The sequence below is a fragment of the Rhamphochromis sp. 'chilingali' genome, assembly GCF_963969265.1.
Source record: "Rhamphochromis sp. 'chilingali' genome assembly, chromosome: 5".
NCBI lineage: Eukaryota > Metazoa > Chordata > Actinopteri > Cichliformes > Cichlidae > Rhamphochromis > Rhamphochromis sp. 'chilingali'.
Window position 1 is genome coordinate 37,144,413 of NC_137932.1, and position 17,720 is coordinate 37,162,132.

Genomic DNA, 17,720 nt, shown 5'->3' on the forward strand with positions numbered 1-17,720 from the left:
TAGTCATTTTTTTCCGTTGACCTTTCATGCACTGTGGGTTTGTTTGTTTTTGTTTTTGTTTGTCCTTGGAAACCTTTTTGTTTACCGTTTTGTCTCCGTGTTTAGAACATGAAACAAATTTCATTCAAACGTTGGAAAGTGCTTCTGTGTTTGTTTTGTTTGGTCCTTCTGCTTGTTTGCACCCATATTTTGGTAACGTAGTTTGCTACACATTTCCTCTGTTGGTCTAAGAGTCAAATGAAGGGAAGGAGGCATGTTGTATTAGTGTTTATAGTTACAGAAAGGATTTTGAAATAAAATGCCTTGCTACACACATGCACACCCATATGCTTGGTGTGTGTTTGCAGACTAACCATGTGTTGTTTATGGTTTTGTCATGTCTACACAGTTTAAGAGGATGCTGAACCGCGAGCTGACACAGCTATCGGAAACAAGCCGCTCAGGGAATCAGGTGTCAGAGTACATCGCCAACACCTTCCTCGGTAAGTTAGAACTTTGAAATCTTGTGAATGCAACGACTGAAGAAGGATTTTCAAATTGATACCACAGGTGTATCTACTACGAGGCTGAGGGGAAACACTGCCAGTAAACTAATTTGCTTCTTTGCATCTCCTTTTTTTCTTTTTTGCTCTTCAACATATTTGAATGTTAGGAGGTCTTCTTGTATTTTGTTGGAGTGGATAAAAATGTGGTTTGAGGATGAATAGGGACAAAAAAAGAAGACAGAAAGAAGGGAAGGGAAGGAGAGGATGACTTTCCAAAGGAACAGGGAAAGGGAATTTTACTATATAGAAGAAGGGAGTCATTGTGTGTGTGTGTGTGTGGGGGGGGCGGGGGGGGGGGGGTTTCTTGTACATGGAAATGAAAAGAGCGTGTTTCTGAAAGAAGGTGAGGACTGTGTCAACAGGACAGATGGAGAAGGTGAGGATTTTTCCTTTTTCTGAAAAAGAAGGAGGCGGGGCTGCAGACAGCATTCCCGGACACATTGTGTGGCGTTGTCACGGCAACAGGGTGCACATTATTCAACGGCGTGCCGTATGAATAGGAGGCTCAGTGTTCAACAGCCCTTCCGGCAGGATGGTCCGGCTGAACGAGGATGGCGCTGTCAGTCGGACGCCGTTTTGATATGAGTGCCTCTTCTTCAAGTCTGGCTGCGTTTGGAAATGAGCACCATGGTTTTGGGTGTGAGGAAGAGAAGGCACTGTGAGAGAGGTGAGAAAGGCCAGACAGCGCCTCGTGTGACGCTGCCACTCAGATCGCTGTGCATCCTTAGGTGCCGTGTGCTCGTATCTGGATTTCGTGCCTCTGTGCTAATGAAACACAATGAATGGAAAATACCGAAGAGGATGTGTGGACGTGAGGTAAAGCTGGCTGTCCGTGATGTCACAATGGTATCATTATTCCCTTGGTTTGTACCCCCCAAAAAATGGATGAGTCGTCTTCAACACAGCCATGTCTGCTGGGGCAGTACCTCTGAGTCAACAAATCATGTTGAGATGATGCTGATACCGTCAAAGGAAACCTTTTGGTGTTTTTGTGTTTTTGCCTCAAGGACTACGCTCTCTAATTTGGGTTGAAAAACAAAATCTTCTGCCTTTGATCTTAATCAAGTGTGCTTTGTCATCAAACTGCTGGGAAACAGATGGTTTTTAACCATCATCGTTACGTTTTTGCTGCTAGTGTTCTTCACCTGCTGCCGTAAAATCTGTTTTCATGGTGTTTTTGTGCAATACTTACATTAATTGTGTTTAGTTGGCCAGATCTCTCAGCAAGCACTGCAAAACCAGCAATGTTGTTGCTCCTTTTAGCCTTGTTTTATTATCTCAGCTACGAACAAATAGATTTCAGGTTTCTGATCAGGTGGTGTGAACTGAGTCTCATTGTCATTATAATGATAATGTGTCATTATACTGCTGATGAAGATGGGTTTACACATGTTTTCCGTATATTTAAGTTCCTTTGTGCAGGAATTCATGTGTTTAGGAAAATGTCAGGTTGCACAGTGACGGTTTCCTGAATTTTAGCTCTGTGCACCACTACAGTGGGTTTGAAATGAAGAAAATGATGCAACTGACATGCATACTTTAACCATTTAGGATTTGCCACTATTTTTATACAGTCTTTGTAAGTGGAAAACAATATCACAAATATAAATTAATTGCTTAAATTCATGGATATCACCAAAATGTGGATTTCTGCCTTTATGATTATTTACTGCAGGCTTTCTGTTTATTCAGTAGTCTTAGCTTAGTTTAGCTTAGTTTGTAACATACTTTACTTCTACATTGCTTTTACACTGATGAACCCTCAGTATTTTCTCTTGATAACTTGTCTATACAGTAGCCCTGGGAGTGGAGTGTTTTGCATCCTGCTGCACGCTGTGAAAAAGATCTTCTTTACCATGGACAGGATCCTTTGAAAATCCTCTGTAGTCTTTCATGGATGTCCAGGCTTTTCTTTTTTTTTTTCTCAGGTTTTCCATAAACTGTTGGTTGTTGAGGTGGACTTGTATTATCTATGTTAATAGCAGTTGTAGTAACAGCTACTGTTCACAATGTGTCAACTAAAGTCCTAGTAAGTCTATAAAGTACACCTAGTGGATGTGACTGCAGCAACAATTGAAGAATCACAAGTTCCAGCTGCAGTATTGAGAATTTGCGTGAGCTGTTGCAGTCACACTATCATCTAATACTTACAGAGTTAAGTGTTTCTAGTAGTGCAATGATTACTAAAATATTGACAGTATTAGTAGTAATTGTAGCAGTAGCTAAAAGTATGCAGACACATCATCATATACTTCCCACTGTCTAGGGCAGATCTACAATAGTTCTACAGTGATAGGAGGCCACAGCAAAAGCAAAATCATTGTGATTTTGTGCAATAAACTTGGAATGTCATCATCTCTGAAATGGTTGTTGCAAAAACAGGGACCAGGTCTGCAGCCACTTAGAGTCAGTTCCTGTCTTGAAAGTAACTTTGGGCTGTTAAGGCGGAGCATTGTGATCGAATGGCAATAAGATGGAGTCAGCCTCCTATGGGTTTGCTTAAAATGGGTCAAATTAGAAATTACATCCAATATGTAAAATGTTTGTGGCAATATGATTAACTATGACAAACTGGCAAAAAAATTGCAAGTCAGTTGCAAATCCGTCCACCAATAGTGATGTAGTAGCTGCGCAGTAACACTAGCATTCAGCAGCCAAGCTTTTACTAGGAGTACAACCACTTTGCGATCAATTGAGTTCCCAATTCCAAAGAAGCGCATCACAAATGAGGTACGCTCATCGGTGCATGCTTACTCAGACTGATTGCACCGTGTCGGCTGCGTCTGTCTGCATGTTTAAATCCGAACGTACCTTTTTTAAGAACTTTGCCAATCTCTCTGCGAGTGATTGCAGTGAGGAGGTTGTCGTCCTGTTTTTAGGTTCATGAACAGCTGCTAACAGCAGTGTGTCTAAATGACAGTCAGACCCGCATTATGTGGAAACAGGGCTGCTTCATAGAAATGGCTACATTGTGGACAGTTTGGTGAGTCAGTTTAACAGATCTGAGAGAACTTGTGATTTTTTTGCGTTTGTCAGAGTAAAAAGCTTTGCAAAGATAAGAAAACCAGCGTGATTATCTCCCTCTAAATGTAAGGCAGGTAGAACTGAATAATCAAGTGGCTGTGTATTTTAAATTGGTTGAAGACACAAGTGGATGCAGTGAGCACTCTGTCACGGTTTTTCTAACACCTACAGATCTAATGGATCACATCTGGCCATAACATTACGTGTCTGTTCATGTTGCAGAGAAACAACATGACGTGGAAATCCTTTCTCCTCCTCCGAAGGAGAAGGAGAAGAAAAAGAGGCCGATGTCACAGATCAGCGGTGTGAAAAAGGTCACACAAAGCCCGGGTTTGGCGCCTGCCTCCATCCCTCGCTTTGGAGTCAACACACCACACGAGAACCTGCTAGCCAAGGTGGGTTCGCGCATACGCTGCAAAGACAGAAAGACACAAACACACCTACAAATGCGCTGTGTCATTACATGCTCTCTTTTATTTCTGCAGCAATTTGAGGATATCGATCGTTGGGGTATGGATATATTCAAAGTAGCAGAATATTCTGGAAACCGTCCTCTGACAGTGACCATGTACACCATTTTCCAGGTAGAAATCTGTTCGCTCCACCAAAGACCAGAATCGACCCAATTTGTGTCTCATGTTTATCTTGAATGCTCCTCATCAATGTGACAGGAGCGAGACCTTCTGAAAACCTTCGATATCCCAGTTGACACCTTCATCACCTTCATGATGACCTTAGAGGACCACTACCATGCAGACATAGCTTATCACAACAGCATCCACGCAGCTGATGTGGTGCAGTCCACCCACGTCCTCCTCTCCACCCCAGCTTTAGAGGTGAGCAAATAAGGCATTATCTAACCCTACCAGCTCCAGGGCTCTGATCTCTCAGTGGACCGAGCAAAGCTCCACCTACTTTTTCTTCTGAATAAATTAATTTTCTCTTCCTCGTTCACCTCAGGTGGTTTTCACAGACCTGGAGATCATCGCCGCTCTGTTTGCCAGTGCTATCCACGATGTTGACCACCCAGGAGTCACCAACCAGTTCCTCATAAACACCAGTAGGCTTCTGTCTTTCTATTTAAACAGCACACAGCTTGGGGTAAATAAGGACAGTTTAAAAGTTGACTGTTAAGAAACTGTAGCTAAAAGCTTAGGATTAAAGCCGCCTTTCAAAGAGGTATTCCACCAAAATGTCACTAAGGATCAAAAGGTGGCATTTTTGTATCAAATACCAGATATGAACACTATTTTCTAAGTATAGTGAGAAAATAGGGTCAAGAAGATACAGTAGTACATATATCAGATCGGAACGCCATATTCCCCGAGACCTCAGGATGATATATCAAATGGTGGAGGCAGACTGATCTGAGTTAACTCACAGACCCGAAACAAAATGCATACCTCTGTGTCACTATTCCACTTTCTCATACAAATACACGCCACAGGTTTTCTATTGATTTTTATTGATTTCTGTTATTTTTGTTCCTTTAACCCTTTGATGCATGAATTATGACAACCTCAATCAGTATTTTTATTCATCTTTAGACATGAAAAAAAGATTTTTGAACTTCATGTTTTTTAAAACATGTACTGTTCAAAGAGTTTTTTTTACATGTCCACTTAGGTGGACAACATCAGAATCAGAATCAGAATACTTTATTGATCCCTGGGGGAAATTATTTTTTGTTACAGTGCTCCATTATAAACCAACATAAACCAACATTAAGACAAGACAGACAATACGCTAACTAAGAATAGTACAATATATACATATATATACATACATAAGTCACTCATAAATAAATAGCTGGAAAAGAAACATGTGTAGTTGTAGCAGTAACTAGTGTGTTAAGTGGATGCGTTGTACAGGGAGATAACCACAGGCAGGAAAGATTTCCTGTGTCGTTCAGTGGTGCTTTTCGGTAATCTCAGTCTCTCACTGAACGTGCTCCTGTGACTGACCAGCATGTCATGGAGTGGGTGGGAGGTGTCCCCACAACATTACTGGGCTTACGGATTAGTTTATTAAGTCTGTTGGCATCTGCGATCCTCAGCCTGCTCCCCCAGCATGCAACAGCATAGAGGATCGCACTGGCCACAACAGACTCATAGAAAATCCCGAGCATTTTCTGGCAGATGTTGAAGGACCTCAGTCGCCTCAAAAAATAGAGACGACTCTGGCCCTTCATAAGTCATACGTTTTGACTTATGAATTTGGTATGGAGTGACACATCAGTGTCTACTGTAGTGGTTTATGTGCAAGTGTACCATCAACACTGACACAAATACAAGAACACAGCCTTTGACTAGCTGTCCACTGTAGTGACCACTATGCATTAAAGGGTTATTTCCTTTATTTTAATATGTCTATTTTAATCTATATGGATCTCTGTAATCTGCACATTTATTTTAGCAGCTTTGTTCAGTCGTTATCATTAATAATAGTTTAGATGCAGCTCAGAAATGTAAAAACAAGAGTCTGAATTGACGATGTAAATACATTAAAGTTGAAAATTAGCTAAAAAAAAAGAAAAAAAGACGTACAGATTAAAATCAATAATAATTACAGCCAAAATATTTTAACATGTTTCCTTAACTTTTCCAGTCTTTAAAATACATAGTAATACATAGAAATGATGCCAGGTCAGGTTCTTTATTATATTTGCACACTGTGGCACATGATTTAATTCCCAGTGGGTTGCTGTGAGCTCCGATTTACATCAAGCTAAATAAAGTAGAATTATCTTCAAGGTGTTCTGTTTTTTGTTTTTATGGATTTCTACCTCCGTTTCTCCAGGTTCAGAGCTGGCGCTGATGTATAATGACGCGTCAGTTTTGGAAAACCACCATCTCGCTGTGGGCTTCAAACTGCTGCAGGAGGAAAACTGTGACATCTTCCAGAACCTCAGCAAGAAACAGAGAGACTCTCTCCGCAAGATGGTGATTGACATGGTGAGAGCGCTGCCCTTTTTATGCGATTTATATTATAACATTAGTTATACTGTCCCTTTGAAATGTGATCGTTTCAGTTCAGTTTTTTGTTTGTCTTGTGAATGCTTGCTGACACACTGAAAAGTCTTGTTGGTAATATATTTTTCCTGAGAACAAAATTGCAGCTTCCTTTTTTTCGCATCTACAACTGGACGGAACAAAGAAAACCAGAAGGTTGTGAGCTGAACTCAGAAACATAATTTTTGCTGTCGCACATCACATTGACATAATGCAATCCGTAGCCGCTCACCCTAACCCCCACAAACATAGTAACATTCAAATTTCTGGTCCCCACAAAGATATGTAAACATGGTACACACACACACACACACACACAGAGAGATCAGGTGTTGCTCAGGACTGCTGCAGTGAATCTGATAGATGATAAAACAGCCTGTGTGCATTTGCTTTGTCAGCATTACATTTTGTAACCCAGGCACTGTAAGACAACACTTCACTTCCTGCATCTATCCTTCCTTTTCCTTGTAATCACAAGGAAGTCATCTTTAGGTTGAGCATGAGACCTTTACAATTGTAATGCATTGTGTGTATTTGTGTGGTTGCTGTCCTCTGTAGGTGCTGGCCACAGATATGTCCAAACACATGAACTTTTTGGCAGACATGAAGACAATGGTGGAGACCAAGAAAGTCACAAGTTTGGGAGTCCTTCTACTAGACAATTACTCTGACCGTATCCAGGTTAGAGCAACTCCTGCTGGCATAACACTTTAATAGTATATGTTTAAAAATAATTATTATACGTTGTATTTTTTCAATTATATACATGTGCAAACCATTTGTCCATTCAGTGCAATGAGCAGAAGAGAGTTGTTTCTGTACATTTCACCATTAGGTCTTTAATAAAAAGGATTTTGGTACTAAAATTGCTCAATGTGACAGATGAAAACTATGCAGTGGCTCGAAGACACTGGTGTCAGCGTGTTTCCATTTTGACCTGTGCACAGCTGTACAGCGCGCACTTAAACCAGGCAGTCTGTGTGAAGGTGCTGCCATCTACTGGACAGATTAGTCATAACATCTGTACAGTTTTGCTGAGTATTGAGGTTCTGATGGAAGTAAAAGGTTTTGATCATAGTAATAAAGAATAAAGTTGGGTATTTAACCTCTCAGTACAATGAAAATCTGTATTGTTTTGTTCTGTGTTCATCTTGTTTCTAAGTAATAAATTGTGTAATTTCTTTAAAAAAAAAAAAAAAAAGAGGTAATAAATACCCCACCTCCTTGACAGCACTTACAAAATGCAGTTTGTTTGAATAAACAGTAGTTTTTACTGTCAGCAGTGACTGCTGCTCTGAATGGACAGATTTAACACCCCAAAAAAAAAAAATGACAGTAACATTAACTAACTTTCTTAGCTTTATGAGTGACTGTTGCCAAAGCTCAAAATGTTTTTCAAACTGAATTTTTTTCTGGATTCTTTTTACAGTTGAGATTGCATTGCATCTCTAACATTGCCCAGCATGACACGCCACATCTGACTGCGTTTTTCTCTTCCAGGTTCTGCAGAACATGGTCCATTGTGCAGATTTGAGCAATCCAACCAAACCGCTGGAGCTTTACCGCCAGTGGACGGACCGCATCATGAAGGAGCGTTTCACCCAGGGAGACAGGGAGCGGGATAGAGGCATGGAGATCAGCCCCATGTGTGACAAACACAACGCCTCCATAGAAAAGAGTCAGGTGCTGACAGATGGCAAAGTTAACAGATGTTTTAGTCTCATAATAACCTGTCTACATAATGCTTCCATACATAATTGCAATACAATAAGCAATGAGCTAATATATACGCCTTCATAGGTTGAATCTAAAAGTACAGTGCTGTGCATATCTTTAGCCACCCCTCATTTCCTTGTGTTATGTTTCCAAGGAGGCAAACTTTATTATAATACTTTTAAAGTGCTCTTGAGCAAAAGTTCTCCAGGATTTCTGAAAGTCTTTCAAAATTTTTCTTTAGACATTTGGATGCTTTTTCACTCACTTTCAGTTCAGGCCCTGAACCTGACCTTTTCAAATGGATGTGCTGTGCAATGCATCTGGCTCTAGAGCTGATGCAGTGGAAGAGTGGCTGTCAAGAAGCCATTCTTAAGGAAGGGAAACACAGAGAACAGCTGAGGTATGCCAAACTACATAAGAACAGGACTGAAAATGAGAGAAAGTGCCACAGTGAATATCTGTAAAACACAATGGAGGCTCTTGTCAGCATTGATGGAATTATGACCACAGAAAAGTAAAGTTAGATTTTGATCCATCATGCAGCACCATCTGGAAAGTGTCTAAATGGCACCGGTTTTCTTTTTGAGCATGACAAAGATCCCAAACACACTGCCAATGCAGTAAAAGCACACCTGGATAAAAAAAACACATAATCGAACACTATCAGTCATGGATTAGCCTCCAACATTACTGAAACAGCAAGCAATCCTCACTGATTGTTCAGCTGTTTCTGCCTCATATACTTCATTTCTATGTATATTTATATTTCTATAAATTGCTGCACATATTTCCCATTTTTCTGGGAAAAATATTTAAAAAATGAGGAGTGGCTCAAGACTTTTGCACAGTTTGTTATTTTTCCTACGTGTCCTGAAACCACCTCTCCAGTATTTACTCTGCAAATGTGATCCTGTTTGTCCTTTATGTATCGTACTCCTGTCACGTTTGCTGTTGTAATATTGTTAACATTACTATCATAACCAGGTGAGCTTCATTGACTTCATTGTGCACCCGCTGTGGGAGACCTGGGCCGACTTAGTGCACCCCGACGCTCAGGACATCCTGGACACGCTGGAGGACAACAGGGAGTGGTACCAGAGCATGATCCCCCGCAGCCCCTCGCCTTCCACCCCAGAAGAGCACCAGGCTGAGGTGGGACCAGCAGCTTTGGGAGCAGGCGCACCCATTCCTTCTGGAGGAGGAGGAGGGGACAAGTTCCAGTTTGAATTAACTCTGGAGGAAGAGGAGGAAGAAGAGGAGGAGGCAGATTCTGACCTTGAGAGCCCCATAGAAAATGAGTCTCAGTCTGCTGCGGAGAGGCACCGAGACTCCTCCTCCCCATCTCTTTCCCCAGACCCCCGCAGCAGCAGCAGCAGCGGCAGGTACCGTCCCCCTTCGCCTCACCCATCTCGGACCTTGAACCTGGCTGCCATGTCGGTGCGGAGCCCCAGCCCTCAAAGAGCGCCAGTCTCCCCAGGGCGGGAAGGTGCTGACACGGACAGAGAACTGAGCCAGGAGGGCGACGGAGTGGCCTGCCTGCGTTTGGGCACATAATGACCAGCACAACCTGCCCTGCCTGAGAGACACGGGTGCTGGATGTATGTCGATGGAGGCAGGGCAAGCCTTTACCAATAATGTCTGTAAAATCACCACAGTCCCTTTACACTGGAGACACCCACTCTGGAGAACAGAGGAATGTTCCCCCTCTGTTTTAGGTTTCGTTTTTCAGCAGGGAGAATAGTTTTTGCCTATCTTTGGGTGCCTGATAGGCCATCCTGGTTTGTTATAGCTTCAGTTTGGAGAGTCCCAGACAGAAACAAAGAAAACGAAACTGCTGCGTTTATTCTGGGAAGAAGAACGAAGCTGAGGCCTGTTCTCTAACAAGAGGTAACAAGGTAAAGGAAATGTCTTCCTTCAAAATAACTGTGACATTTGAACGCGAGCAGCGAATGAGGACCGCAGTGGTGTGACAGGGTCTTGGAAATTATTTTGCACCATAATTTCAGTTTAAGGTATAAAATTATTGAGTCCTCGTTGGATTAAGTGAGTCTGATTTCTTTAAGAATGATGTGAGAGATGAATCATTTTACCAAATACGGGATGTAAATGAGAAAAATCGGTGGACCTTAACCTCAGGGTATGAAGAGAAACATAAATCTAATGTAGCACAGATGTACTGGGTACCCCCTAACCTGACCACCACCCCAAACAGTCTTTCCAGTTTGATTTACCTCCAAGCTGGACAAATGAGACTTTAACCCATGGTGTGTCTCTACATTTAATCAAAACCCTTTAATATACAATTTGGCAACTTACATACTTAAACCAGCTTGTAGCACCACAGAAACTGAACACTGAAGAAGACTTTACCCCAGTCTCACCTGTTGATACTATAAGACACCACCTGTATAATTAGTTTAAGCTTTATTTTATTTTGTACCTGTAGTGACTTTTAATGATGTCATTGTTCTGTTTTGATTTTCAACCTGTTCCTTGTTGTACATTAGCTGATCTCGTCTGTGGTTAAGTGCTTAAAAAGCATTTGTTTTGTTCGGTTTTTTAAATCAGGGTGCCTCCAGTCCGCAGTAGCACTTTACTGTCTCGGCCATTTCAGCTCTTCTGTTCAGTCACAAAAAAAGGGCTTCACCCACTGTAGGCCTGCTGATCACAAAAACACAGTACAAAGCATTTGACTAAAGGTACCAGAAGGCAGGGCGGGAAACTAACCAGCTTTCACAAACTAGCGTCTCAACAAAGGATTTGATGGCGTGCAACAATAATAAAGTTCCTATTCATCTACCGGTCAGATAATATTGGAATTCTAGGACTGCATCTGTTTGTTTTGAGACAGTCCAAAGGTGTGCAAACTCCAACAACTGTAGGTGAAATATAAAACTCAGCCTCCCACCTCAGACCCAAACTGAATCCGATTCTGAATATTTGTTCTTATAAAAGAATAATGCTGGCAAAAACCTTCTTTTTTAAATAATCAGCAAACAATGAACCACTGCTATAACAAAGTATTGTGTGGCATCTGTTCTATAGATGTTCCATAGATGCACATGCTCCCTAATTATAATTTAGTCCGTTTTCATTCAATCTTATTTCTACCATCCTGATGAAAATGTGTCCAACAAAGAAACTGTTGATTTTTTAAAGGCTCCCACATGTTTGTTGGGAAACACTATTCATGCAGTCACATTATTTCTGTCTGTACTGCTACAATTAAAATCAGCAGCTCCAGCTACTACTGTTTTGAAGCTCTGTGAACTTCTATGCTCATTCAAATGTTTTGTTTTGTTTTTAAAACCAACATTTGTGTAGTTGTTTTTGTGGTTATATTTTATTAAAGTGCTTATAAGAGATTAGAGAGATTATTGAGGAGATCTGTGCTTATGTCCAGGGAAATTTAAGATTTACTGCTTGTTTCTTGTAAAAGTAACAAGTAATCTACTATATTACTTCTGTAACACGTGTATTCATCATGTCTTTCAGATCAGATAGAATTCCCAAAACTCTGCGAGCATCCTGTTAACTTCCCTCCAAGGAAGCCACTTGGATGTTTGACAAACTATCAGTGTGTGCATTTATAATGGCTGATAGATGGAAATTTAAAAGCTTCAGCCATGCTATAAGTCTAGATGTTGAGGGCACCTGAGCCATCAACCATCTGATCTGAACAGAGCGGGGAAGACAAACCAGCAGCATAGTTCATCACAGGCTTTGACACCTGTTTGATTAAATCATACTTGAGCTCAGAGCACTTTATAAAAGAGGCCCTTGCTGTTGATTTTGTTTTTGTAGGTATTTTAGAAAATGTAAAAAATGCCAGCCTTATCCTTTAATGGTAAAATGTTGTTTCGACACACAAACCTTCAAACCTCAGTCAACAGTAAAACATGTTTACACATCTGAACTAAAGATGCTGCTTCTAAATTGTTTTATTTTCCATAAAAAACCCAACGAGGATCTTTGAATTCTAAAATCCCAGCGGTGTGTTTTCCTACCCTGCCGACAGATACCGATGTAGAGATCAGAGAGAGCTCAGGTGGCAGAAACAAGTCACCTGTAGTTCATCCTAAACAGACTGTGCTCCATCAGCTCTTATTTGGTAGATAGTGCTCGACTGGGATAAATGTGTGCCACAAGTGTTGACAACACACAAACACCTGCCAGCCTACAATGCTGTACATTTTTACACTAGAGATTTTAACCTGATGATTGTATCAAAGTCATTAACTTTATAGTGTTAGTTTTTACAAATGATACATGTTAACAGTATTTAAGGCAAACAATTCAATAGATTTTGTGCAGCTTTGGATCCGTCTGTTCAGTTCTTTCCTAATCAGATAGCTGAGACTCGAGGATGTGTGTATTTTCATGTGTTTCATGACTTTGTCTTTCTGTACCAAGTACACATTCAGCCTAGAACAGTGTTTGTCGCCGTCACTGAGGTAGAAAGACCGGGAAGTAAGCAAGCACTACGCAACATACGATGCACTTCCCAGTCAGGCAGTAGTAGAAAACACTAGTCCAACAGTATTTCATTATTTCAGCTAGTAAGCTTTATTGATCAGCCTTACGTGGTTTATAAACGTTTTGAGCCTTGTGCTAAAGGACCACTGTGATGATTTCGAAATGCTGATCCTCAGACTGTTGTTCCATTCACTTTTCCGTGGAGAAAGAGGAAAGTGGGAAAACTGTTGCCAGACTTACATTTTTTTGAGAACGTTTACAAAGTGCCCAAAAGAAGATTTTTTTCAAAGGCTCCAGATTTAAAGACAGTTTAGAGGTCTAATAAAATAATTGTGAGTAGATATGTCATATTAAAAGTGTCTCCTATTAAACCGTTCACATTGCAATCAGAGCAGTTCAGTTTTTACAGTAATTTTTACTCATTAGCATATTTAGATATCAGTATCCAGCTGACCACAGATGCCTTCGTATGACAAAAGTGTCTGCATTTGGCTAGTTTTATAATTATCTAGAGTGTAACAGGCTGAATGTAAGCCAGTGAACCTCAAAGCCTTTGAGCATCACCCGGAAGAGTAAACATTTTCAAAACACTGCATTTAAACGTCTGGTTTTTTTGTTACGTCATCAAAAAACATGTATCGTGTCAAAAGTTGGTTTGTCAGCCATTCGTCAAGATCCTTTGGTTTTGATCCAGTCAAACAGCTTTCTATGAGGAGAAAACCTATTTTAGTTACATTTTTGCATAGTGTAGCAATGTTCACATGGCTACATTATCAAAGAGCACAAACAAAGAGCAAAAACAATGGTTTTACCCCCAAAAGAAGTTTATTATATTTGTACTACATTTAATTAAGGAATAATCGTCCAAAAATGTAAAAATACATTCAAAAATTTGGCTTCTGAGATCAAACTGATTTTTCTCAGATGTGGCACAACAAATAATGTGTTTCCAGTTAGTCATCATTTTCTCTTATTGTAACACAAAAATGAACAAATTAAAAGCTCATATTTTTATCCTGTGTGATAGTTTTAGTAGATATACAGCAACAGTTTTCTGACAGCAGGTGTAATTTGCTCAGCACTGAACAGTCTGAGTTACAGCAGGTTAAACTCAGCACCGTGGCTCTTTGCAGGAAGACGTCAGTGCCATACAGCGCCATCTGTGTCGGTGAGCGGGAGCGTTCCCGCTTCTACACAGAGACAGTGTTGCACTGACACCGCCTCCACCCACGTCCATGCAGTCTTGTTCTTTCAGCCTCTGTGTCGTGCAAACTTCTATAGAGATATTTATTCTTCAGATGTGTCTGTCGATACAAAGTACTGTAACGTAGGATGTCTGATTTTATGTTCTGGAGCCTAAAAATCAAGTATACTTCACAAGTATGTATCCACCTGCCACTCCGATGTTTTTGTCAGAGAAATTAAATCTATTTTTGTTTCGCATTTTAAGCCAAAAGAGTCTCGGGAGTTCAGGGTGTTTTAAGTGGAAAATGCCAATAAATTATATGGAAATTTTTATCCTGTGTTTGGCTGCATTTGTTATTATAAACCATATTTGAATTAAAAGACAACTTAGTTATCTGCTCTGTTACACAAGAAAGTTATAATACTCTATATGCTTACGTTTTCATAGTATTAACGACAACACTGAAACAAACTAAACATTAGTATGGCTAATTTAACGTGTCACATTTGGCTGTTTGCCTGTAGCACTGACATATAACTTTATTTTTCATGTTCAGCAGAAGCTTCTGTCGAGCCGGACCGGAGCTCCAGCGCAGGCTGGAGGTTTCACCCCCTGTAGAAGCAGAAACATGCACAAAAAGTCAGACGCTAGAGTTGTGTTTGAATCAAAGCACTTCATTCACAAATACATCTACTCACCTTGTAGAGATGACAAACCAGTTGGAAAAGGGACAACATTGCTTTGTCTTCATTCTCTTCTGTGTATTCCTGTAATAAGGACAGCACTTAGTCCCAGCATTTCCTTCTGTAAACCCCACCAAAGGTATTAAATTCGCTTGGAATATTTGATTATCTAAGTTTTCCTTTTTAAACTTTGAACCCAAATTATGAATTTTAAACTTACAACTCTGTCCACAGTAATAATTTCAGCCTTGTCATATCAGTTATGAGTTTAAGCAGCTGATAGGGACTACATGATTTTTATACTTTTAAAAGAAAAAAAATTAAGATCTTTTCACTTCAGCTCTTACAGATTTGGTGTATTCTGAACAACTGTAGAAACTAGAAGTGCAGAAAGATGCACAAGCCTTGTCTGAAAACATGAGTTAGTTCATATTCTCTGCAGCTCAGAATTAATTTCAAATTCTAGCTTTTTAAAATGAGAAGCAGATAGACCTCTCAGTATGTTAAACAAATCTCAGCTTGCGTTTTACCCCATTGAAGGTGATCCAGGGCACATGTGTGTGTGCAGGGTTCAGGGCTCTGGTCATAAGAGCGTTGGCACGCATCAGCTGGTATCCCAGATCTCCTTTGACACACGAGTCAACTCTGGACCAGGGCACAGAGGGAGCATACAGCCGGAGACACTGAGAAAAGAAAAAGAAAACCGAAACAGAAAAAGCAGAAGGGCAATGACATAGCGAATGTGATGTCCCCTATCGGTCCGTTCAGAATTTGAGCAGAGCATTTGTGATTGCCATTTCTGCTTTTTGATGTCAGGAGCTGTTACAATCCTCAGTTACAGAGTAGGCCGTCCTTTTCTCCTTTCATTTGTTGTTTTTATTTAATCAGCATCAGAGTAAACATCACACTGTATACAATTAGACTTGAAACCAGGGATTGAGACCATAAACTCATCAAGAAACAAGTTTTCCCGAGGACGTGAATCAGGTTAGCAGGGGGTTATTTTCTTGATGGCCTGTGCTGGCTCCTCAGGACCATGAGCTCAGCTATCACAGTAACAGTTGTGATCACTGGAAATGAAAACGACCCTTATATCAAATAAACATTTTTTTCTGAAGTTACTCACAGACTGTGCAGCGCTCAGAACATCTGCAGATGACTCCATGCAGTAGATGATGTGAAATGCAAGAGAGTGTTCAGTTAAATGGAGGATGCAGGCCTGAGGAAGAGATCAATCAGTCTAGAAGACCCAGCAGAAAAAAAACAAAACAAAAAACACATGCAAAGTTTAAGCTGTTCAAACCTCGATCATGTTTCCTCTGCATTCAGGCTCTCCGTGCTGACAGGTGAAGGGAGAGTTTGCTGAGCGACGCTCCTACAAGAGAAACAAAGCCTAGGTTTATTCAGGTGAAACATTTGTTTTTGTATGCTGCATGCATCAACAGAGGAAGGACTGATGGACCTTAGCATTCCCATAGGGCACCAGTGTGACAGCCATGATGTCCTGCAGCATTGTCCAGGTAGGGAAAAGCTGCTGAGTGATAAATTCTCTGCAGTCTGGACACAGACTCTCATAGTACAGTGTGACAGATACTCCAGGGACAGCCTGGTTTGGCCTGGTAGCATTAACCTCCATACACTGTTTCTCCACCTACAAAACAGAGTTGATGTCATCCCATTTCAGTAAGAAGACAAATAAAAAGTGTTTTTCATAACTTACATGATTTACATTTACAGAAAACACTTTTCTGAAGCTCATCAAACACGCTCACATACAAGTTCAGTGCTGAAGAACATTTCCATGACATGCACAAGGATTAATTTTTAAAAAGTAACAAATGTGACTTGAACCATTTTGCAAAGTTTAAAACACAATCATTGGAAAACTGAAAAGAATAGCTCTTCGGAGCATTTTCTACATTATTGAAATAAAGAGGAAGGACAGATTAAAATTAATAAAAGACACAAAGCTCAAAATGGTCTAAGGAAGCGACACTGCACATTCATCTCCTCCTCCAGACTCTGTTTTCTCTAAACTGATTAGGTGTTTGCATGATTTGACCTCAAGCTGCTCTGTCAGTCACATGAACAACCTCTGGTGTTGAATTTCTGAGGCATGACTCTTATTAATGTCCAGACCAAGGAAACTTTCAACTCCACAAAAACTGTCCTCTATACGACAGTGATGAATGATACCATTTGGGTGCACAATAGCAATATTAAACTTTTCCTCTTGTTTTCCTGCTAGTCCTTTGCTTTAAAGTGTTTACATTAAGAAGACGCTTTCATACTGAGAGGACCATTTTACATTCTACTGAGTAAAAGCACACGAATAACGTATAAAAATGGAATAAACTTCTTAAATCTCGTTCAGCTGTGCTTACTTGTGCCTAGCCTATACTAAACAAAATTACTAGTAGGAGCATAGATGACCCCCAGTGTGGTCAGACTTACCCTGCACTCTATCGCTATTTCCAGGGACCTACACCACTGGGAGGGAGGGTAGCGACAGGCCGGTTTGGGATGACACATCCCGAAACCGCTCCGTTCAGTATAGACGAGCAAAAGCACAGCCAGGATTCCCGAGAGCTTCATGTTGGCATCTGCAAAGGAATCCACACAAATCTGAGAAAGTAGGACGGAGAATATCGAAGATGCTCCTCACTGGAACCGCCCAATCAGCTGATTGACTACAGGTGTGAATGCTGCCTTCAGTAATCCTCGGACATCACCGTTTCTGGCTCCGGAGTATAAGGGAGTAACAAAATAATGATCTGAAAATGCTGACAGTTTGATAGGATTTAATATATATTAGTATTTACTTTAAAAAAAATCCAGCTTTAACTAGTTAGCCACTAAACTAAAATTTAAAAAAGAAACGCAGAGCAAGCGTTGACGTTTTTTTTTTTTTTTCTTCTTTTCTTTGCAGAAACAGCTAATGAAAGATGAAAGGCGGCATCTTGCGCCATCTTCGATTTTGGCCTTGGATTTTGATGTTATTAATTGGTAATGTGTAAAATTCTATGAACTGTTTATGGGCAGATCCACTGTTTGCCTTTTTAAATTCTCACCAATTGCA

The 17,720-nt window shown here is 40.5% G+C and overlaps 2 protein-coding genes across 7 annotated transcripts in view; one reads left to right on the forward strand and one right to left on the reverse strand.

The window, feature by feature from the left end:
* LOC308396617 (3',5'-cyclic-AMP phosphodiesterase 4C-like) overlaps window positions 1–11,163 on the forward strand; it is a 119,187-nt gene extending 108,024 nt beyond the window's left edge. For all 6 annotated transcript variants that reach the window (XM_080882064.1, XM_080882065.1, XM_080882063.1 and 3 more), the window contains 9 exons: window positions 389–482; window positions 3,792–3,964; window positions 4,055–4,153; window positions 4,241–4,405; window positions 4,530–4,629; window positions 6,369–6,523; window positions 7,139–7,261; window positions 8,081–8,263; window positions 9,281–11,163. In XM_080882064.1, coding sequence (XP_080738190.1) covers window positions 389–482; window positions 3,792–3,964; window positions 4,055–4,153; window positions 4,241–4,405; window positions 4,530–4,629; window positions 6,369–6,523; window positions 7,139–7,261; window positions 8,081–8,263; window positions 9,281–9,850 — 1,662 coding nt within the window. In that variant the 3' untranslated portion in view covers window positions 9,851–11,163. The remainder of the gene's footprint in view (window positions 1–388; window positions 483–3,791; window positions 3,965–4,054; window positions 4,154–4,240; window positions 4,406–4,529; window positions 4,630–6,368; window positions 6,524–7,138; window positions 7,262–8,080; window positions 8,264–9,280) is intronic.
* A 151-nt stretch (window positions 11,164–11,314) lies between these two features.
* LOC308396619 (gamma-interferon-inducible lysosomal thiol reductase-like) lies at window positions 11,315–17,286 on the reverse strand. The gene is made up of 7 exons (XM_080882070.1): window positions 17,096–17,286; window positions 16,104–16,292; window positions 15,945–16,016; window positions 15,768–15,860; window positions 15,172–15,324; window positions 14,657–14,725; window positions 11,315–14,570 (listed from the first exon to the last, which is right to left on the reverse strand). The coding sequence occupies exons 1-7, from the start codon at window positions 17,234–17,236 to the stop codon at window positions 14,511–14,513; spliced, it is 777 nt and encodes a 258-aa protein (XP_080738196.1). The 5' UTR covers window positions 17,237–17,286; the 3' UTR covers window positions 11,315–14,510.
* Between the last annotated feature and the right edge of the window lie 434 nt (window positions 17,287–17,720).

Coding starts and splice junctions, on each gene's coding strand:
- LOC308396619 (XM_080882070.1), bottom strand. CDS start 17,236: ATGAAGCTCTCGGGAATCCTGGCTGTGCTTTTGCTCGTCTATACTGAA. Junction 15,861..15,944: donor GCAGAGGAAACATGATCGAG/GTTTGAACAGCT, acceptor TCTCTTCCTCAG/GCCTGCATCCTCCATTTAAC. Junction 14,571..14,656: donor TGGTTTGTCATCTCTACAAG/GTGAGTAGATGT, acceptor CTGCTTCTACAG/GGGGTGAAACCTCCAGCCTG.